Source organism: Protomyctophum parallelum (genome assembly GCF_964188405.1).
Source record: "Protomyctophum parallelum genome assembly, chromosome: 11".
NCBI lineage: Eukaryota > Metazoa > Chordata > Actinopteri > Myctophiformes > Myctophidae > Protomyctophum > Protomyctophum parallelum.
The window spans coordinates 41844655-41867898 of NC_139707.1; the positions used below are offsets into that span (position 1 = coordinate 41844655).

The 23244-nt window shown below is 45.4% G+C and overlaps 1 protein-coding gene across 1 annotated transcript in view; it reads left to right on the plus strand.

Annotated features, from left to right (window-relative positions):
* Window positions 1-23244, plus strand: part of impg2a (interphotoreceptor matrix proteoglycan 2a) — a gene marked incomplete at its 5' end in the record, with an annotated part of 28412 nt that continues 5168 nt past the window's right edge. Inside the window, 16 exons of the mRNA XM_083776810.1 lie at window positions 1-241; window positions 2200-2366; window positions 2720-2745; window positions 3312-3353; window positions 4130-4182; window positions 5497-5660; window positions 6022-6177; window positions 8769-8827; window positions 8955-8975; window positions 11492-11703; window positions 13891-13934; window positions 16211-16412; window positions 16923-17536; window positions 17677-17895; window positions 18609-18828; window positions 20928-21138. Of these exons, the coding sequence (XP_083632936.1) occupies window positions 1-241; window positions 2200-2366; window positions 2720-2745; window positions 3312-3353; window positions 4130-4182; window positions 5497-5660; window positions 6022-6177; window positions 8769-8827; window positions 8955-8975; window positions 11492-11703; window positions 13891-13934; window positions 16211-16412; window positions 16923-17536; window positions 17677-17895; window positions 18609-18828; window positions 20928-21138 (2651 nt within the window). The remainder of the gene's footprint in view (window positions 242-2199; window positions 2367-2719; window positions 2746-3311; window positions 3354-4129; window positions 4183-5496; window positions 5661-6021; window positions 6178-8768; window positions 8828-8954; window positions 8976-11491; window positions 11704-13890; window positions 13935-16210; window positions 16413-16922; window positions 17537-17676; window positions 17896-18608; window positions 18829-20927; window positions 21139-23244) is intronic.

Here is a 23244-nt window from a genome sequence, read left to right on the forward strand (position 1 = left end):
ATGGGTTACGCAGACCTCCCCCAGAGGACAGAGAGACCAAACGGGGCCGCTGGCCGAGTGTCACTGCAGGCGCACCATCCGCACATCGTCCAGCTCTCTGACCCCGTGGTCCACCACGCGGGCCACGGGGTGATCTCTCGTCGCAAGCGCAACGTCCTCTTCCCGAGCGGAGTCAGGCTGTGCGCTCTGGAGACCGCTCTGCAGGTCGCCGCAAACCATCTGAACTACTTCCACCTCAGAGGTAAGTGGCAGACGTGGTACTACCGTGAGCATTTGTGATGGTGAAGTCGAGCAGATATGTTGACGTCGTTGCTCAATGGCCAGGCCATCCAGGGTCAGATAGAGCTGTCTCAGGAGAGTCAGGACAGCAGACGATGAGATTAACGGCAAGATGAATCCCATAAAATATAGAATGAAAACATATTTTATTCCACTGCCTTTCTTGTCCCAGCCCATGTCTACCGATGAAAACGCTGTAGTCATGATTTATGTATTTCCCTGGCTTTCCCATAAACCTTAATTCATATATACAGGGTTTATCCAGCAATGTTGTTTGTTTGTTGCCTTGCTCAAGGGCACTGCAGCGGTGGGTACTGCTGGAGGGGCGAGAGTTGTGCATTAATATTTTCCTTCTGCCACAGGCCTGCCACTACCTAAACTGTAGGTCATCACTGTCCTTTAATGTTTTATTCAATGTGAAAAGTGTGCATGGCATACTATATATATAGTCCAAGACATCTGTGTGTTCACAGTTAGACAATTAGGCCAGACCAACATGTGGTCCATGATGGTAGAAGCCCACGAGACAGAAGTCTGGTAATTACAGTAACACACGTGATAAATCCATTTAGACAACTGGGCCAAGGTGATCTCCTACAGTACCTACGTTCACACTGGCAGATACAAAAGATACACAGAATACCTGTCGCTTTGTAGCTGAAGTTGAAACCTTCATTCGTACTTATTTGTAGCTTTTGTAGCAGCTGCAAACGTTGGATGTAACTTCTGTGTATGTTGTATCGTTCAATGGCTTCCATTGAAAACAAATGAAAGCCTTAGCCTTATAGCCGCCAGTGTGAACGCAGCATAAGGGCCACAGTATACTGGGCCGGGAGGAGAGGTGCAAGTGAAATGTTTCTTCAGTTTCAAAACCAACCGCACTCCCAGGGAGTACTGTAGCGGGGTGCTATTGTGTGAGATTCCATTCTGCGATGCTCTGCTACCTCTTGCCCAAAGGCAGAAATGTGAAGACAAAGTTTGCAGGTCTTGCAAATGGTCTTTGCAGGTCTTGCAATGGTCTTTATCTAGTATCTCTATTATGGTGTATGAAACTTATCATACAGCCTGTATGATAACAAGAGGTAGCAACCTCTTGTAGATAGTAGATGGAGAAAGACTTAAGCTTCAGACTTAAGATCTTTGGATCTTGGTCTGTGATCTTTGATTTGTTGAGATCAAACTTTGAAATCTCAACGGTTTTTAGGGTTGCATGTTCAAAACCAGATGGTGTGGGGTGCACAAGTGCAAGACATGTGAGGGTTAAATGGTTTACTTATGTGCAATAGATTTCGCTATCATAGTGGCCACTAATATGTCAGTCAGGCCTCACTCAGTGCCAATGTTGGTTGGTACGGTTTGTGCAGATGGCTACCTGGCTTTGGCATAGTAGGTAATAGGGTGACTCGTCCTAGAGAGAGATATACAGTAGGTTATGCACTTGGCACGGAGATGCATTTGGTCGTCATCTTCCTCTGAAGTGGTGTTTCCAAAATCTGCCCTTTTCTGCCTTTATTAGATAGTATTATACAGTTTAGGAAATGGGGAATGACACACAGCAAAGGTCATCGGGAATCGAACCCGCAACACACTGTCAGGCTAGGTGCCCGGACCGCTACCCTAGCCGTCCGGGCCAAATCTGCCTTAGTTTGACGGCAATGTACATCAAATATCCTTAAACGGTATGCATTTCTTATTAATGAACTACTGTGCCTACAAGAGTCACCACCAGATGAGAGGAATTTCATGTCACCTATAAGAGCTTTAACATCTCATGGAGGGAATGCTATTTCAAAGGCTGTTCCTCTCCATAATGGAAAATGTCTGGTGGGTGAGAAACATGAATGTAGATAGAGAGCTACAAGTCTCATCTTCAGTATATGTTGACACTAGTGGCTCTTCCCGGTCTTGTGTTTTGACCAGTGTGCCAGGAGACCGTATGGGAGGCTTTCAAAATCTTCTGGGACCGCCTTCCCGAGCAGGAAGAGTACCAACGGTGGATGAGCCAATGCCAGGAGGGCGTGGTCACGGTGCACGATATCGGCAACTTCTTCAGCCAGTCACCGGAGCACCAGGCTCTCATTGACGCTGTGAGTGGATGGATGCGAGAGGAACGCAGACTTTAATCCATTTTGGCCTGGCCTATAACATTTTTTCAAAAAATCTTCTAAATCCTCCAGTTTTCACGACTTTTCAAAAATAGCAGACCTACAATCTCGTAGCGCGCCACTCGGTGGCGCGCTACGAGCTTGTAGATCTGCTATTTTTCAATTTACATTTTTTTTTTTTTTTATATATAATTTTTTTTCAATAGCTAAATTATAACATAATGTTTGAAACACCAAAAGGGGTTCCCGCCCAAAATGGGGTTTAATTATATTACATGCAGCTTGAATGGCTCATGCTGGCTTCATCCAATTTATTTTCTTCTTTTCTTTTTCAGAGAATGGCATTGCAAGGAATCAGAAGGTAAACATCAACTGCCTTCCCTCAGCTAGTTTAGTTTAGTTTATTTGGTCATCTTCACAGTATCACTACTGTACAAGAGGTTATGCGCGTGACATCATCATCATACCCGTGAAGCCTACTGAGTGGCAAAAAACAACTTTCTGGCATTTTACAGCCCATTATATATCCAAACAGAAAAGTCCTATTTGATTGCATACAACGTTAAACTCACTTTGCCACTCGATTTGCCACTCCCTTTATGCATGCGCATACCCTCTAGTATACATCAACATAAGACAACTGTTACATAGTTAATGGTGACTAAAAGGAATAGTCACCAGAATAGCTTATGAGTGCCTATCCTACGTACAACATTTTACTTTCGATAATCGAAAATCCTGCGACAATCAATCTGAACCAAAATTGTTACCAGATCCAAAATGCATAAACGAAAAAATATCTTACTTTCAAATCGTCAATCATGATAGCTGGTGCCTGTGTGTTATGTATGTACAGTACTGTAACCATGTGACATTATTATCCCCAATGCCTGCTCGGTGTCTCTCACCATGATGTCTGTCCTCCAGTGGCGTTGAGCCCCCCACGTCCTACCAGCAGCCCCTGTGCGGGTACGTACGTTTGTCAAGGCTCTTCAACCTGACCTGTTCACATGAATTACCACATCAAATCCATTCATCACACACACACACACACACACACACACACACACACACACACACACACAAACCTCTAACGCTTTCATTTGCCTCGTCCCATTCTGTTCTCATCTCTTTCCTTCGTCCGCTTTTGGAGTTACAAACGTGTATACCTACTTACTAGGCCAGTGGTTCTCAAAGTGGGGTCCGGGGACCCCAAAGGGGTCCCGGAGGGAGTTCCAGCAGGTCCCCAGCTATGATAGATAGTTAGGAAGTTAGGAACCAAATGGACGGTATGATAGATAGCTAGGAAGTTAGGAACTAAATGGACGGTATGATAGATAGTTAGGAAGTTAGGAACCAAATGGACGGTATGATAGATAGCTAGGAAGTTAGGAACCAAATGGACGGTATGATAGATAGCTAGGAAGTTAGGAACCAAATGGACGGTATGGACCCTAATATTATGGGTCTGTAACTCAGACATTGTAAACAAATGGAACCAAATGGACACAATGTATGGACATAAATTGGGGTCCCAGCGATAGAAATGCCATTAAATGGGGGTCTGTAGCCTAATCCACGTCAAACCTAGGGGTCCTTTGAGAACCACTGTACTAGACTAGGTGTACCTACTAGATCCCATATTTCCACTGCACCATTACACCATACGTAAATTCCCATAAACTCCTCATCTCAGTATCCTATTCGTTGAGTTGACTAAGAACACAGTTGTTGCCCTTCCACAGCAGTCCGTCCCCCGAGGAACCTGAAGAGGCCGAGGCGGTCGAGGAAGGTCAAGGTCAGTGTCTGTGATGACGGTGTGCTTTCTCATACAGTAGCTGTGCACTGGGATCACTTACCTGTAAATGTTCTCTTAAGAAAATGGAGCTTACAGGTCCACCTTAACACCCATAGGGACATCCGTTTACGTTCCATCCATGCCCTTATGCACAGTACAGTGGTGTGTCTTTGTGTGTAGTTAGAGAAAATTAGCTAAATGTGTGGCAAATCTGCAAAAGAAAAAGCTTACCACTAGCTTTCTTCACAAATTCATACTGTATGTGTCTACTATAACATATAAATTTGTTCCAACCCAACTTGATCTCCCTTGGGAAACTTTGTGACAGCTGCTGAAAGTTGGGGTACCATTATCAACCAATATAAGGCAAAATTCCAAAAATGTAATTATGCTTTAAGTATAGCTTTAAGATGCTGAATCCATTCCAAGCATTAGTTTCGCACGAAAATACTCCTTGGGCTAAATTCGGCCATAGCCACTTGCCCAAATGTGCCCAAATGTGCTATGGGCATTTTTAGGCAAAGGAGTGTTTTTTGTGCAAAACTAATGTTTGCAATGGATTCAGAATCATGAAATGATTGAAAAATGAAAAAAATGAAATTTAGATTTTTCTTTTGCCTTATATTGGTTGATAATGGTACCCCAACTTTCAGCAGCTGTCACAAAGTTTCCCAAGGTGGTTGGAACACATTTATAATGTGATAGTAGACACCATTATGAACACATCTGTGAAGAAAGCTAGTGGTAAGCATTTACTTTGCAGATTTGCCACACATTTAGCAAATTTTCCCTTATTAGTGGTGGCAAGTGAGCGTGGCTTCCTGTTAGAGCTTTGGAGAGTAGTCGGGATGGTGGGGGGGGGGGGGATGAGTCTAAGTCTTTAGGCCTGCAACTATCCATATTAGCAATTACTCTCTCAAAGAATCAAGAAGCACGTTTTTCTCAAATAATCTTTTGTAGTTTTTAGATATATCAGCGCATCGGAACAAGAATATAATGGATTATTTATAATTGACTAAATCGCATATTAGTCTAGATTCTACTACTTAACCACCTTATTTTATACTTTGCCGTACAACATGCACAAATGTTGCGATTGTGAGCTTGTGAGCTCGATTTGCCATTTTGACTTTTATTTATTTTACTAATATATTTTGCAATGAAAACGAGTAGCTTGATGAACTGTTACACCACTAAATCAGTGTTAATGAGCGACGGGCATAACATCAGCGGACGGACTTTTGTCTTTTGTCGTTGGCTTCTGCCACATTATGACCATCATTGTCACCTCTCTATCTCCGCCTGACACTCCAGTCGCAGCCGGTGATGCTGACGAGGAGGCAGACACAGCAGCAGAGGTGGAGGCAGAGGTGGAGGCAGAGGTGGAGGTGGAGGTGGAGGCTGAGGTGGAGGAAGAGGCAGCAGCAGAGGTGGAGGCAGACGTGGAGGAAGACACAGCGGCAGAGATGGAGGCAGAGGTGGGCAAACATGCACACAAAATAATCGAAAAATGAGTTTGATATAAAACGTATAGTATTTGGCAGTGGTTCTCGAACATTTTCATGTCAAGGACCCCCAAATTGTCAGTATTCTGTACAGTAATTGTAATGTATAGTATCTGGCCCTGATCTGAAAATGTTTTGTGCCAGGGAACCTTTTTGTCAACATTTTGCAAGATTTGATAAGATTTTAGCATTGCTACGCAAGCACGCACGCACGCACACTTTTAATTACTGCACTTAAAAGCAATTGCTTTCCACAAATGCTGTCCTGTGGTAACCTCTTAGCAAAGGTTGAATGAATGGATGAATTGTGAACATATCCTCCCCTGGCGTGCAGGTGGACAATGACATTCCCATGGAGCCTCCCACGCCCCCTGTGATGGAACAGGTTGTGGAGCTGAGCATCCTGCTCACTGGGCAGAGATACAGCGAGCAGCTCAGAGATCCTACCAGCCTCCAGTACCAGACCCTCGACAGACAGTTCATTGAAAAGGTTCGTTTCGGTTACGGCTCTCTCTCTCTCTCTCTCTCTCTCTCTAAATTATACCCCATCCCACGATGGTGTTGCTTGCCGACAAGAGTTGATTTAGAAGAGCTGATTTACAAGCTAACAACGGGTCACGACGCACTGCGTTGTTAGCTTGTAAATCAGTTCTAAATATGATTTAAAACAGCTCTTGTAAATCACTTTGTGTAAATCAGCGCTTGTCGGCGAGCAATGCAGGCAGTGTAAAACGTACAGTATGTTTAAGATTTGACATGATTCATGACGTGCAGAGGAGGTACGGTACCTCTGTCAAGTGTATTTACAATGTTGGAAGGAAGAAGTGCTTTAGTCTTAAGTCTCTGACCTGCTTTCTAGTCTGTGTTGAGGTATGAGATTAGAGCTGGTTCTTTATAACGGACACACACACACGACTCAGAGACATTATAGCGTTGTCATTGTGTGTGTGTGTGTGTGTGTGTGTGTGTGTAAATATATTATATAGGACACTCATGTTTTTAGGTCAGATTATTTACAATTTGGAGGGGGAATATGGAGAAGTTTCGTGGCATTCCACAGGCAGTATAGTAGATTCATTGCATTTTTTCCCCATGTTTGCACCAAATTTAAGGAGAGGTCAGAGGAGCTCTGGTGTTTCTTTCTCTAGAGAAGTACTTTGACAGGTACTGTATATGGGCACAGTTCCTAGTATTTTAAGTAGCTGTGTCTTCCACATTGATCCATCACATATGCACAGCTTTGTGTGTACAGTATGTCCGTTTGAGCATGGAATGTGTTTGCAGCACGGAATGTGATGATTTGACTGGCTGGTGTGCGGTGTATGATGTGTGATCTTTAGCTTGTAGATTGACTATTTTTTGCTACTTTTGAGTGACACTGTCAAACGACAAAGTATAAAATAGGCCATTCATTTTCTGATGACAACACATACTGTATAATGAAAGAAATATGGATTGCCCCGGCCGACAGCGACGATTTACAACTTTCTTTCTCGTGCAGTGGAAAAACGCAGGAAAAGGGAGTTCAGGGGAGGATGGGAACTGTGGACTCAGAGTCGATAAGAAGTGGGTCCACAGTACAGGGAGTGACGAGAGCTGGATAAGCCACAAGGATGTAGGGGCCTCCAGTGGGCTTTGTCTTTATTAACCTGTTGCCAGGTTGGATGCATAAATTGTGTCAGTATAGTCAGCAGGACAATATGCCGCGCAATATCTTTCCTAGAAAGGCAGAAGTTGTAAAAGGCACCAGACAAGAAACACCTGTTTTCAACCTGCTTCCATTTTTTTTGCTGAGCTAATTTAGCTGCCAATTAGCACATTTTGTTCCAAATAAATATCAGTAGAAATATTGGCTGTGGAGTACCGTGTCAGTGCTTATTAAATGGCAGTTTTACAGCATACTTGGTTGGGCAGAGTGACACCAAAGCTTGTAGATCTGCTATTTTGCATTGTGCAACAGGGGTTGACGGTGTCACTCAAAAGCTGATTTGCAAGCTCAAAACGGTAGTTTTTGTTTTACAGGCTGCAATAATAACTTTATTAATATAGCACCTTTCAAAACTAAGTTTCCAAAATGCTGTACAGTGTACACACATGAAAACAGTGGCATGAACCATGCATATAAAGTGAGCTTGTAGATCAGCTATTTTCAAAGATATTTGAAAACAATGTTTTGTTTAGAGGGGAGGGTTTTGTTAAGAAAGTATGCTCTGTAGCAAACAACGGCTTCCCAAAATCAATGCACTTTTAAGATTTTTGGATCGCACATGCAATTAATAATACAAATAATAACAATATTTAACTAGATAAAGTGCCCCTCGGGGCACAGGTCTCCACCAGGGCAGGTCAGGTTGTGGCCTCCTGGTGGCGCTATAATAGGCCAATTTGAAAAGGGTGCCATTTCTTCTTACGCCTTAGTTGGCAATTGGATGATTTGAGGCATTTTGTTCCAAAAATGTGTTTTGCAAAAATCCACCTGTTGGTGGCGCTATAACAGGCCAATGTGAAAAGGGTGGGATATATTCCTCAGCCTAGTAGGAAAGTCCGTGAAAGATTTCACGTAAATTGCACACTGCGTTTTCGTTAAAAACAGTCCAATCCTGCAAACTTTGAAAGCCTATACTAAAAGAAAACTATAGAGACAGTGTGTAACGATTTGCGGGATCTTTGGACAGAAAAAATGTTCTCAAAAGTCGGCCTCCTGGTGGCGCTATAACAGGCCGTTCTTGGCATCCAGGGAGCGTGTGTGCAAAATTTGGCATCGACCGGGTGCCGGAAATTAGCTGTACACAGACGGACACACACACACACACACACACACACACACACACACACACACACACACACACACACACACACACACACACACACACACACACACGGACACGGACACGGACACACAGACGGAGTGCAAAACATACTCTCTCCCCATGCCTTCGGCCTGTGCTTACTAGCTTGCCATGGTTTTAATCTGCTTAATTGTTTTGACCTAAATTGGAAAACAAACAAAATCTGTGTAGGGTCTCAAGTATAAACCAGGCTTGAGTCTGATGGGTCTTTTCTTTTGTTGTTTGTTAACAGATTGATGACGCTCTAGAGGGACTGCCTGGCTTTAAGAATGTTGCCGTGTTGGACTTCAGGTCAGTTTCTTCTCTCCGAACACGGGTCCTTCCGTTGCAAAGTGAACAGACAATTGAACAAACACAGCATGTATAGTGTGCTAGATAGACACAACTCACTGAAAGAGTCTCTCTCTGTTTCTTGCAGGCCTCAAAAGGATTCTCAAAGGTGAGTGATCAAAGCAGCACATACAGACGCTGTCTGACTGCACTGTGGGAGGTATAGGGGTAGAGTGGTTATTGGGACAGTTCAGTCAGACAACTCTTAGAATATATATTTATTATTCAGCATAATCGAGCATAGATGAAGCATAGTTTGGCGCCAGCCAGGGCTTTGTCCCTATTCATTCCCTGTAACATTAACATTTTAGTTAAGTTTACCTGTATAAGCCAAATAGAATTACAGGGAATGACGGGGAAAAAAGACCCCCGGGGATCTAGAAACAAGAGAGAAGCCATGAATGAGCAGGTAGGCAGAGGAGTTTAAATAGCCGCTCTAATCAGGCCAAGAGTGCATGTGACCAGTCTCCTGACCAGGTTGTCTGCCTGAACTAGCTACGCCGGCTGCGCATCATTAGTGAAGCGCGCGCGCGTGTGTGTGTGTGTGTGTGTGTGTGTGCGTGTGCGCGTGTGCGCATTGTTTACCTGCTGTGGGCATGCGTGTGAAGGTGTGTCAAGGGTGGAGCGTCTTAATGGTCTCAGAGCGGTCACTCACCTGATAAGTGAGATCAGTGCTGATTGGACCCAACAAGCAGCTGCTCTCCCAGAGAGACGATTACCGGGGCATTATGCCCCACATCATTAATTTAAGCCCCCGGGCCGGGCCGGGCCGGGCCGGAAGAGAGCTGGAGAAAAGGTGAAGGAGAGAGAGAGAGATGGAGAGAGATAAACATGGAAAGCACGGGGGAAATGGGGAAAGAAAAATAAATGATGAAGTGGATAGAAGTGAAGCAAGGCTGAGTGAAACACGGGGAGGGGGGGGGGGGGGGTTTGCTCCGTCTATATATAAGCACTATGGTTTCGCCATAACCCAATACTTTAATTCATATATTTTAAAGAAGATTTCCACCTATATATAATGACATGCCCAAACGTGACACACGTGTAGCATTTCGTCTCATCTTGCAGTCGATACTTCATTATTGAAGGCATAAGTCAAAACGGTACCCGTATCTTTTGCGCCGCGGCTAGACTGTTTGATTCTTTTATTTTTTATTTGAGATAATTGTGTGCGTAACCCACATTACGCAAGTTGTAACAATATAAAGTGTATGCTGTATGTATGTATGCATGATGAGGCTGGAGGGCTGCCTTTTCCTTTGCCGAGCACGGATCCCCGCAGGGCACACAGCAGGGGTAGAGCTGCATGTAGGCTATAGCACTATGCAGTGTGTGTTTATATACGGTGTGTGTGTGTGTGTGTGTGTGGCTATACGGGGGAAAAAATGCTCCTAAATAGGGGCCGATTATATAGTCCAACACGCGTGCTCAGCCCCGCGCCAGGGCCCAACAAACTAGGTCAGAGTGGAGGGCTCCCAATAGTCAAATGAAGGCTGATAGATGGTTTTTTCCAAGGTCTGGAAGTCTCCTGTGGGATCTCTATGTTTATTATTATGATATTGATCACTCTGCTGACTCTGCCATTTTGGAGCGTAATCACACTGTGCGCTCCAAGCGGGAGTAAATCAGCCGAGCCCATCAGTCATGTGCGAGCGCTCTACAACTCTTTTAACAGGTTGGACGCTAAATCAAAGTAATGCCTGAACAATTTTCATGCTCCAAGAAAACGACTCCGGCCTCCAGGAGACATTATACATCCAGTCACATTTTTTGAATACAGTAGCCCCGAAATGTAAAGCTTTGGACCGACTGGCGCGTCCGTCCGTCCGTCTGTCCGTCTAAAGTAAAGTATAGATACGACAACGCAAAGCAATTCAAGAATGGTTTTCTGACGGTAGATATACTGTAAATGCATGAACTCTCTGCGCGCATGTGAGCGTGTCACCGACGTATCTCGAGAAGAGCCGACCGACCGTTCGACAACGGGCAGTCTGAATAGTAAGCAAGCGGAAAGGGTACAACGGGTGTCGCATAACCGGGTGGGGGCATGCGCATTCCTAAAATGCCAACAGGCATCGGGGCCAAATTATACTCAATGTCTATAACCCTAATAATAATACATGATCGAATGATAACGTTGAAACAAAATGTGACCAAGTTTGACTGAGGGACTGCCATTGGATTCTTTTTGTTTTTTCATGTCATATGAAATGCAGGGAATCATAGCTTCAACTTGACATGACATTGGTTGGTCAGTTTGTCCCACCAGTTTTGGAGATATGGCTTATAGAGTAAATGTCTTGCAGAAAACAGTGAGTTGAGAAAACAGGCTTGAAAGGTTTACTCCTGTGGTTTCTAACATTACACCTAGCTACATGTTTAAGTAATTATTTCATATTTACATGTCGATTTCAGACATGCTCTAGTATGTGAAGACAAGAGTCTGCCTGTGCTATTAACGTGCTCATAAAAAAGAAAAAGCTGGAATTTGCGCGATGGCAGGCTCTCAGTCAAATCTGGTCACAAATGATGAACGTACCTATTCTGATGTGGGGGGAAAATGGACGGCAATGCGATTTTGAGTGTGTGTGTGTGTGTGTGTGTGTGCTGTCCCTCTGTGTCCAGACTGGATGCCGTGGTGGTGAACTACGCCGTCACGATGCTGGTGGACGGAGCGAGCGGGGCGAGCGCCGAGCAGCTGGACTACCTGACCCTGCAGTCCAACCGGGTGGAGAACTCCTACCGCGAGGTGGAGGAGCGCCCCACCGTGGTCTACACGGTCAGCGAGGTCCGGAACTACGTCACCGAGGCTCTGCACAACGAGGCGCTGGAGAGCGGTAAGGCGGCGCATTACACACATTCTAACCCGTTCTGACCTGAGATCGGATAAAAAAAAATGTCTGTTTGAAAATGACAGTTTTCTGAAAAAGCTATGTTTCTATGTCAGTGGTTCCTTCGATTTTTCAAAAAATAGCAGACCTGCAAGCTCGTAGCGCGCCACTCGGTGGCGCGCTATGAGCTTGTAGATCTGCTATTTTTCAATAGCTTAAAGCATAACATAGTGCTAACACCAAAATGGGTTCCCCGGCCCAAAATGGGCTAATAGAGGTGACGTGTTTCTGTCTGTCTGTCTGTCGGGCCAACAACCACAGAGTTAACCTAGAATACCTACACACCGCCGCATATTTCCAATGGAGAGCTAATACAAGGTCACAACTGCAACGCATTGTGAGATTGTACTCGCTCGTATGTTTCCGAAGATAATTTTAATTTTTTTGGTCATGGGTTTGGAGGGAAAAGATGACGGGGCCCGGGGGGACTCTGATCAACAAAGCTCTGTAGCAAACAAAAGTGTATGATAAAAAAATAAAAATAAAAACTGTTCCCACAGATCAACACACCTACCCCCCCCCCCCCCCCCCCATTGCATCACAGATCACACTATGCACACCACTAAACAACCACTAAACAACAGTCCAGGCTTTTAGCATTCTCATCCGTTTCTACAGTCGAGGCTTTTAGCATTCTCATCCGTTTCTTTTTCATATTAGGCACTTTTTCCAAATGTAAGGCACTGGGCATAATTGTGGGAGCTTTTGAGCTGAAAGCTCAAAAGTGAACAAATAACAGCGAAACAGTCCATCCATTACAGGAAGGGTGTGTGTTCTTTCAGTGTGCAGTAAAAACCCTCATCACTTTAATGGTCTGTCTAATTGAATTCAGCCATGAGGGACTTTTGTCATTTGAGCTTTTGCCATTTTCTTTGTACTGTATTCAGTCCATTGCCTTTGTCTGGCAGTTCATATTCGAGTTTGTTTTTCCCTCACATCTATGATAACCACGAGAGGTATATACCTCTGTCACATTTCTTTCCCCCCCCCCTTGCTTTCTGTCACTTTCTTTTGCACAAAAATCTCCCTGGGAGATCTAAAAAGAAAATCTAAATCGCTGCTCCGTTCATTTTAGCCAGGCATTAAAGTAGGTTAGCTAGCTCTCGCTTTCTGGCAAGCTAGGGCCCTTCTTCTGCTGCAAATGGAACAAAGTGGAGGCGATGATAATGACTATACCATTTCCTCCATCTGCGGGATTTTTATTCTCTGACCGTGTTTTTGAGAGAGCAAGTGTCATTAGTTTACTGTGTTAGCAGCCACTCTGAAGATGGAATCCATGTGACACTGACATTAGTTATATAGGCTGGGACATGTGATAGGACGGTTAACCAATTCTGAGCGGGAACCCCTTTTGGTGGTTACATTACATTATGTTATACTTTAGCTATTGAAAAATAGCAGATCTACAAGCTCATAGCGCGCCACCGAGTGGCGCGCTATGAGCTTGTAGGTCTGCTATTTTTTTTCTTTTTTTTCAGTTTAGGCAACTTCACAGAATTACGTGAAGTTATCTATTAAGTATACATTTTTCTTACAACTGCTTTTTTCTTTTTTTTCCACAACCTCAGCTGTTTCATACTTTCACAGAATATATATATATACATTATACACTCATACACACAAACAACTTCACATACATTCACAAGTATTCACAATAAAGGTCTGCTATTTTTGAAAAATCGTTTGAAAATTGTCATGATTTAGAAAAAGTTTTTTTTTTTTCGACGTCAGGCCAAAACGGGTTAAAAACATTCTCATATGGCTTCCTGGCACGTCCGCCTGGGGACTTACAGGCACTGCTTGGCTCGGAGCTGCAGCTCTGGTGGTAATACAGTAATAGTTTTGGCCCTCGGAGGAGGATATTTGGGCCAGGACTGAGTGCTGATTGCTGGGGTTCCACTTAGGTAAATGCACAGTCAGCACGACGACTGTCAGCGCTGTAGCCACAGAGAAGGGGGGCATGTGTCTAGCTGATGATAAAGCTGATGGAATGAGACAGTGCTGTGGCCCGACTGATAACGGGATTTCTGTTGGATGGCTTTGGGTTGGAGTATATCCGCTCCTTTGATGTATATATTATGCAGTATATCTCTTTGTGCTGACGTTTTGCAATCTTCTGTTTTTGCTTTGCAGCTCCAGAGTTTCATGAAACCGTGCACCCCAGCAACGAGGCCGCGGTGAGTTCTCTTAAGCCATTTTGACGTGAGGTCGGATTCTAAAGATTTGTCTGTTCGAAAATGACAGTTTTCTGAAAAAGCTATGTTTCTGTGTCAGTCGTTCTTCGATTTTTCAAAAAATAGCAGACCTACGAGCTCGTAGCGCGCCACTCGGTGGCGCGCTACGAGCTTGTAGATCTGCTATTTTTCAATAGCTAAAGCATGACATAATGCTAACGCCTAAAGGGGGGTTCCCGCCCGAAATGGGTTAAGCCTAATTTATAATACAATATACACATGTTAGCCATCCGTCATACGATTCTCCATTTGTGTCATGGTACCATATGGATCGACTCAACTCAACGAATGGATCAACCCCCACGAATTTCAACTTTCCTCTGTGGAAAAAGATGGACAAAGGTTTTGTAAAAAAGAAAAAGAAAAGTAATTGCTCAAAATACATTATCCACACCTTAACCCATTCTGAACGGGCACCCATTTTGGTGTCAGCATCATGTTATGCTTTAGCTATTGAAAAATAGCAGATCTACAAGCTCATATCGCGCCACCGAGTGGCGCGATACGAGCTTGTAGGTCTGCTATTTTTGAAAAATCTAAAAAAAACGACTGACATTTTTAGAATCTGATCTCAGATCAGAATGGGTTCATCAGACCAGTGTGTGTCCGGCGGAAACCTCGTATGAATCTGATCTCAGGTCAGAATGGGTTAACCAGAGCAGGTAGTAGTCGGATGAGGTAAACGGGTGAGGATTAGTTTGGCTCTAATAATCCACTGCTATTCTGGGGTCAGGGTTAGAGTAAGCACCGCAATGCGGTGAGCCAAAGGAAAGGGAGACAGCATAATGTGTACTGTAATGCCGGTGAGAGATCAAAAATAACAATTCCGGCATACTGGACACCGTAATTTGTCTAGATCCTTTCACATCTTTATTTGTACAGTCTCAAGAGGCTGAGCGCCGCTGCATGACAGTAATCAGACATTCTGGGCCCGTTTTCTAGGGGTCTGCTATTTCACTTTACAGCCCTCTGCTCTCCTAAGTGATTAAATGGAGCCATTATCCCATTCTGAACGGGCACCCATTTTGGTGTTGGCATCATGTTATGCTTTAGCTATTGAAAAATAGCAGATCTACAAGCTCATATCGCGCCACCGAGTGGCGCGATACGAGCTTGTAGGTCTGCTATTTTTTGAAAAATCGAAGAACGACTGACATTTTTAGAATCTGATCTCAGGTCAGAATGGGTTCATCAGACCAGTGTGTGTCCAGTGGAAACCTCGTATGAATCTGATCTCAGGTCAGAATGGGTTATATAGATTGGGGGGGGGGGGGGGGGGAAGCTTCACCCGTCCAGTAATTAGATTTACTGGCGAGAGCGGCGTGCTGCTACTGTGCCACAGAAGCACCGTGGCCATACTGCCCCCGTGACCTTTTCGGATTCAGCTCTGTGGGTTTTCTTTTTGTATTGTATTTAACCCGTTTAGACCTGAGCTCGATTCTAACCAAATGTCTTCTAAATCACGACAGTTTTCTGAAAAAACCCCATCAGTCGTTCTCAAACTATTTCAGGTCAAGGGAGCCCCCAAATGATATGTAATTGTTGGCCCCGGACCCCAATCTCAAAATATGTAGTTCCAGTCAGGGACCCCCCCCCCCCCCCCCCCCCCCGCCCAGAAGCAAAGATTTGAGTTAAAAATGTTCACTCTGAAAGAATATGTATATTCAAAGATTTGCGCCACATTTTCATGATTTTCCAAAGAATAGCAGATCTACAAGCTCTGTGATCTATACAGCGCTATGAGCTTGTAGATCTGCTATTTTTCAACGGCTAAAGCATAATGTAAATGCTTAAAACACGGTTCCCGCCCAGTATGGGTTAATGTATCCATTTGAGGATGGTGTGAATCATGACAAAGAGGAGGAGGAGGGGGGGGGGGGGGGGGGGACTTCTCCTCTGGTGTTTAGAACGTTAGCCCATTTATTGTGGAGCGATGCCAGCGGGAATGGGTTGATGCTTAACCCATTCTGACCCGAGATCAGATTCCAAAAATGTCTTCGACGTCCTGACAGTTTTCTGATAAAGCTATGTTTCTGTGTCAGTCGCTCTTCGATCTTTCCAAAATAGCAGACCTACAAGCTCGTAGCGCGCCACTCGGTGGCGCGCTATGAGCTTGTAGATCTGCTATTTTTCAATAGCTAAAGCATAGCATAATGCTAACACCAAAAAGGGGTCCCCGCACAAAATGGACTAAAGTGTGTTTGTACTTTGTGATGCAGGGCGGCGCCGACACTCTGCCTGATGAGGCCCAGGAAGTGGAAGCCAGCGACGGGACCGTGGAGGATGAAACCCTGTCGGAAATGCCTGAGGAGGGCCAAGTGGTGGCGGCGGCGGCGGGAGCAAATGATGTCATAGTCCTGGAGGAAAGCGTGACCGAGGCTCCTGACCTCGCACTGACCACGTCTGCCCTCGAGGCTGATAGTACGTTGTGGATGTTTACACGGCATGCGTGACGGCGGCCTGTTTGTTCTCGCGCCCAGTGGTCCGTCCCCAAACTTTTTCATGTGAAGGAGGACCCCCCCAAATTGACACTTATCATGCCCTGCGGGCCCCCCCATTTGAAAAGCCATGCCAGGGACCCCCATAAGAGAAGATTTTTTTTACGGCTCTTAGCAGTGATTCTCAACCATTTTAATGGACAGAGGACCCTCAGAGACCCCAATTTATATTGTAAAGTCAATGTTAATTTAACTCTGTACTGTACTCTCAGAGTTACTCTCATAAGGGCCCCTTTGGTTCCAAACTATCATTTAGCTTTGGGACCCCCTGGAACTGCCTCAAGGACCCCCGGAGTGGGTGGGGGTGGGAAGTTATACCCTGACTTTATGACAAAAATGGCTACCTTGTGAATATGGTTAGTTTTGTCACTCACATTCTAGTCTCTCTCTAAACACCATGATGTAAGGCGCCATGTTGTCTTTCTCATTCTAGGCATCGTGGAGGAGAGCCTGCTGCTGGAGGAAACCCCCGTTGCAGAGGAGCTCCCAGCTGAGCCTACCTCCCCCTCCCTGGAGCAGCCAGAGGACGCCGCACCTCCTGAGGTGGCGCCTCCGGGAATCGAGGCGCCAGAGGAACCGGAGGACCCGGGCTCGACGGAAGACGACGAACCTGACGCAGAGGAAGACGAAGAGGAGGCTGATATTATCCCAGAGGAGGAGGAGGTCGTGGCCGAACCCGCAGTAGAAGTGGAGGAGGAGGCGGGTGAGGTTGTTGTGGACGTGGCCGACGAGGTCCCGGCAGAGCCCGAGACGGAGACCGCCGGAGAGGAAGACACGGGCGAGGTGGTGGTGGTGGAGCAGCTTGAGGACGCAGTGCCGGCCGACGACCCTCAACCTTCTGAACCCGAGGAAGACGCAGAGGAGGAGGAAGAGGCCCCGGAGATCTCAACCGAGGACCTCACGGAGGACGAGATGTTGTTGGTACCGGCACCGGAGTTTCCCGTCGCCAAACCGACCGTTCTGTCTCCAGAGAGGGAGTCGCCCTTCACCGTCATTATACCTGCCCCGGACGGCCAGCCGGTCATGGAGGTCTCCATCGCTGTGGAGGTTAGATCATTGACACAATGGAAACACAACAGCGAGACCACACAATGACACACTTCGGAAAGCAAACTGTAACACTGCAACTGCTACTGTTTGGTATCGGAAGAACAGCTAACGCTCTCTATAATGTTCTATGTTCTTAGGAGGTGCCTGCCCCTGAGGTGGAGGAAGGAAGCAGTGGGTTTCCTGCCGGTGTGGTACACGGCACGGACCTGGCCAGCAGCATCTCCTTGCCTGCGAACCCCGGGCGAGCTCTGATGGTGTTCTTCAGCCTGCGGGTGACCAACATGATGTTCTCACATGACCTCTTCAATAAGAGTTCCGCCGAATACAAGGCCTTGGAGCAACGCTTCACAGAGCTGGTAAAACTATTAGTGATATTACCCTTTTTTGCTTGGCATTGTTCCTAGTATTTGTTTAGCAGAGACATACAGTATACTACAGGGGTCGGCAACCTTTCTGACATGAAGTGCCGTGTTTTTTCTTCTTCTTTATAGTCAGTGTGCTGTGTCAACATTATGTTGAAATTGACACCACATAAAAATAAAAACAATTCCAACAGATTGTCCTTAAATAGAACGACATCTCTTTATTCTTCTGGACTATTTTCTTTCACATCAGGACATTGTAATGATCATTAGAAATAATGCACCTATCTTCCAGACTCCCTCCCCAGTTGAATTAATGTAGAATTACGTGCAGGATTTGCATGCATTTGAGAGAGCTTAATTGAATGCTATTTTAAAAAGCCAAATCCTCTCTCTCACACTAATGCCAGTGTGCCAGTGATCACCCTTCACTGTGCCAACGTTGTCACCTGTGCCTAAGGTTGCTTCCCTTGGTATACAGTATAAATGTAGTTATCGGAGGACTCGCCGATAACTACATTCATAGTGAGCATATACGACTGTGTGTGTCTTGCACAAGGACACTTGGCTAAAGCAGAGATTTATTCTGGAACCTTCGCTCACTCTTAACGATCAGGCCACCCTGCCTAGTTTTCTTTTTTACCGGGTTGAGTTTTTGGACAACTCTTAGCATGAAATTTGACATTAATTTCCGTCCTCCCACACAGCTCGTCCCCTACTTGCAGTCCAACCTGAGCAACTTCCAGAACCTGGAGATTCTCAACTTCAGGAACGGGAGCATTGTGGTTAACAGCCGGATGAAGTTTGGCAAGCCTGTGCCTCGTGGAGTCACCAGCAGTGTCTATCTGATCCTGGAGGACTTCTGCAACACGGCCTACCAGACCATGAACCTGGCCATCGACAAGTATTCGCTGGACGTGGAGTCAGGTGAATACGAGGCTTCTCGCTCGTGGCGTGTGACGCTGACACATCTGTACAGTGTTAAGACCTGATTCTCCAAATGTCCTCTAAAACAGTTTTATGAATCTTGTCATGTCAAAGACCTCCAAAATGATATGTATTTGGACGCCTACCCCATCTCAAAACGTCTTGTTCACGGGGACCCACAGAAGTAAAGATTTCAGTTAAAAACGTTTGCTTTAAAACTATAAATATTCAAAGATTTGCACAAATTTTCCAAATGAGTATAAAAGATGGTTAATGTGGTTGAAAATGATTGTGACGCTAAAATGACACAGATGCTTTCCACGGTTTTAATGAGTTAAACAAAGTGGTGCGAACAAGAGAACAAAAACAGATGATTTAAATCACAATGAGTACGTACTTACGGCTATGTATGTATCAATCAGGCTTCATGAAAGCATCAATTGAGGCTATCATCAGATGAGTCTTAATGGGTGTCTGTGCAATCTCACATTATGACATGGTGAACCAATACTGCAGTGAGTCACCCTGGAAGAGGTGTGCGTGTGCACGCACATGCTTGTGTGCACGCACATGCTTGTGTGTTTGCATAGTTGATGGGGTCTGGGAAAGCAGGTGTTTAATTCCTTCGGGAAACTTCTCAGCAGAACTGTGTAAAAGCCATGGTCACAGAGGCCGGGCCTAGATAATCAGGGGTTCTTGGACAGAAGCCAAGGCAACACAAATCATCAACTATTCTTTGGTCCAGACAGTGAGCATTCTCAGGCAGTTCTGGTGTTAAAAGGTGTGCATAACGTGCACAGTAAAATCCCCGGTGTTAATTCAGTGTATAAGTGCAACCGTACACTCTCGGAGTTGGGGAAAAGAGGGGAAAGGCAGTATTTTCTGAATTTGCTATTACAGCTTCACCCAGCTGATGACGGGTGTTGCCGTGTACTCCTCTGGGACACTTTGACACGTACACGTTCGGCGAGCTGAGGGTCAAACCGGTGACCTTTTGATTCCCAGAATGTCTATCCACTTAGTCATGGCCCTAATGGCTAATTTAACACTGAAAAGCGGAATGCTAACCTCCCTGAACGCGCCTGAATCGATTCATGAACCGGCGCTTAAACCCCAGCGGCGCGCTCTTTTGCTTGTACTTCGCCCGCCTGCAGTACCAGCTGTGGCCAGTAGGGTAGGGCAGCTTCAACATTCGCCAGCCACGACACAGTTTTCTGCACCACGAAGGGAGGGGCCGTCGCCCTATGGTTTTAGACCGCGGCGGGGGTGAACTCAAAGTGAACTCGAGCCACGAGAGACGCCACCGAGCGAGCTAAAGCGAGCGAGTTGCTGCGTCGAGCGTTGCGAAGTTCGCTTGAGCCGATGAATCATCGCGGTGCTTACGATTACACTTGTACGTCATAATCTGTCTAAACTAGTCACGGCTAAATCATAATGCTGAATTCCATTATGTAATAGTACTAACATGTACATACAGTGAGGAGGGGTGTGTGCGTGGTGCCAGCTGCTTCAACGACTGACTCTGTATGTATGTGTGTGTGTAGGCCTATGTACTGTATGTGTGTACAGTATGTCTCCATGTAGCATGATCACCTGCAACTGATTGCAACACAAACCTGCTACTGATTACAATGCGCGCACAAGCAGACGGCGTGCATGCACGACACATGATGCACACTATAGACTTCCCTGTCTCAGTGTCTGCTTATTTGGAACCCTGTCAGCTATGACATTGGCCTCCCTGTTTCCTGTTATACTCGCAGCGATTACTTCAACACCTGGGTGTGATTTGCTTCAAGCGACACCGTTTAGCAGCCTATTGAAAAAAATGAGGGCAAAGGGATTCAGCATTGTTCCTCTAATTAATAGCTCAATGGAATAAAAAGAGAAAACTCATCAAAGGCACTTCACACTGGGTGTGATTATTTTGTCACCAATGCACTAGAGGTGACATCAGCCTATTCATAATCCTCGTGTTATTCATAGACAGATGGGATCAATGATTGTATGTGTCAATTAAAGCATGCAGTACAACATTGCATTGCAATTGCTTGTATACTTAACAAACTCGTGGTCTCGTCTCAACTCCTGTTTTGCAGGTGACCAGGCGGACCCCTGCAAGTTCCAGGCGTGTAACGAGTATGCCAAGTGTAAGCCCAACAGGTGGTCGGGCGAGGCGGAGTGTGTGTGCAACGCCGGCTACTTCAGCGTGGACGGCCTGCCCTGTCAGAGCATCTGTGAGCTGAAGACCGACTTCTGCCAGAACGATGGCAAGTGTGACATCATCCCTGGCCAGGGAGCCATCTGCAGGTGGGTTCACGGCTTCACGCACGGGTGCTGAGCTGACAGGTTGCGTGCGCGCACGTGCTTTGTGTGGTGTGGTGTGGTGTGGTGTGGTGTGGTGTGGTGTGGTGTGGTGCGGTGTGGTGTGGCGTGGCGTGCGTGCGCACACGCGCCTGTGCAAGCCCTTTGCGGTTAGCATTGGCAGGAGAATTGAGAGTCACAATAAATGACTAGAAAGCTTATGGGAATGTTGTGGTACTCGTCGTATTTGTGGATGATGGATGGAGCCCGCACACCATATAGGTACAAAAATACTTTCTTTATTCTTCAATCTGACAACGTTCCGATCGATTTAATCTTCATGTCTCGTCGTATTTGTACCATGTGACGCAACAAACAGCATTATTTTTTACTGTAGTACACTTTGACTTGGATCTGGTGTGTGTGGGGAGTGCACGTGTGAATTCATGTGCCTGTCTGGATATTTCTCCGAATGTTTTCCCATGTTGGTGAATGTGTTGCTGTGTGTGTGTCAATGGAGAGTATCGGCGAGAGAATAGAGTTCTTACGGTTCTCCTCAGGCTATCGTATGTGGAGCAGCGTGATTATGAACAGACGCACAAGCAGTACAGTGTTCCAAGTAAGATGAGCGTTGGACCTCTGCTTCACACCCACAACAACATTAAAAACAAACAGGCACCGCCAGATGCTGCTGCATGGCTTGTTTACCTCACGTTGTCCAACTCAAAGGAGTTAACACTCGCCATGGATACAGGAAATAAACATTTGCACAACATGAACTTCACCTTTTCGTGTATTTAGCTCTCATCCAGGGCATAGACGGAGTTAGTATTATACAGGTAAAATAATACTGCAGGAATTATTTGCATGGAGGGAGCCTAGGGCTTTCACTTCTCGTGATTTTTTTACTAGTTGACTAGTGGTCTAGTTTACTAGTCAACTAGTTGTTTAACTACCTATTATGTAAATAAAAATAAATACAAAAATAAACTAAAAATATATATTTTATTTATTTTTTTATAATATTTGTAAAAGTGTGTACAGTTCTTTTTTTAATAATATTTGTAAAACTGTGTACATTGGTGACTATAATATAGCATTCTAGCTGATCTTGAGGCCTACAGAAACGGGGAAAAAACTAGTATCAACTAGATAAAGTGCCAATCGGCACAGGTCTCCACCAGGATTCTTCCTCAGCCTAGTGGGAATATGCGTGCACAGTTTCATCGCAATCGGACGCTGCCGAGTTGTGGCCATTTGCTACTCCTGAAAACTGTAGGAGCCAATCGTGGCCAATCAGGATGGAATATGAGAAATCAAACAAACCTGTGTTGATCACATGACTATGGAGATCATGTGTACCGATTTGCGTGAAATTTGGATAAAATCTGAAGGAGTAATAATAGAAAATGTGTTTTACATATGTGGGCCTCCTGGTGGCGCTATAAAGAGCAGATGTGAAAAATTCCAGACAAAGGTTTTTCCTTGGCCTCTAGGGAGTTGGCATACAAAGTGATCCACAGATTCGTGCAGTTAGAGGTAAAAACACTTTTCGGCCAGTTATAGCGCCACCTTGAGGCTGAGTTGAAATTGTTCATGTGGCATTTCGTCCTGGGCCTAGTGGGAATGTGGGTGCACAATTTCAAGGAAATCACGCGATGTGTTCATGATTTGCAGCATTTTGTTTGAAACTGAGCACTCCTGTGAACTTTGGAAGCCAATCTTAACCAATCAGGATGGAGTCTGAGAAATCTGAAAGACCGGTTTCGTTGAATGGCTGTAGAGAGACTGTGTACCAATTTGCGTGATGTTTGGACAAAATCTGTAGGTGTACTGTGCAAAAAGTTGTTTTGCACAAAGCGGCCTCCTGGTGGCGCTATAACAGGCCGTTCTGGAAAGTTTGGGGCAGAGGTTCATCGTTGGCATCCAGGGAGTGTGTGTGGAAAATTTGGCATCGACCGGGTTAACGGTGGCCGAGATTAGCTACTAACGGACGGACACACACACACACACACACACACGGACGGACGGACACACGGACGGACGGAGTGCAAAACATACTCTCCCCACATGCCTTCGGCCTGGTGGAGGAGACAACTAGTCAACTAGTAC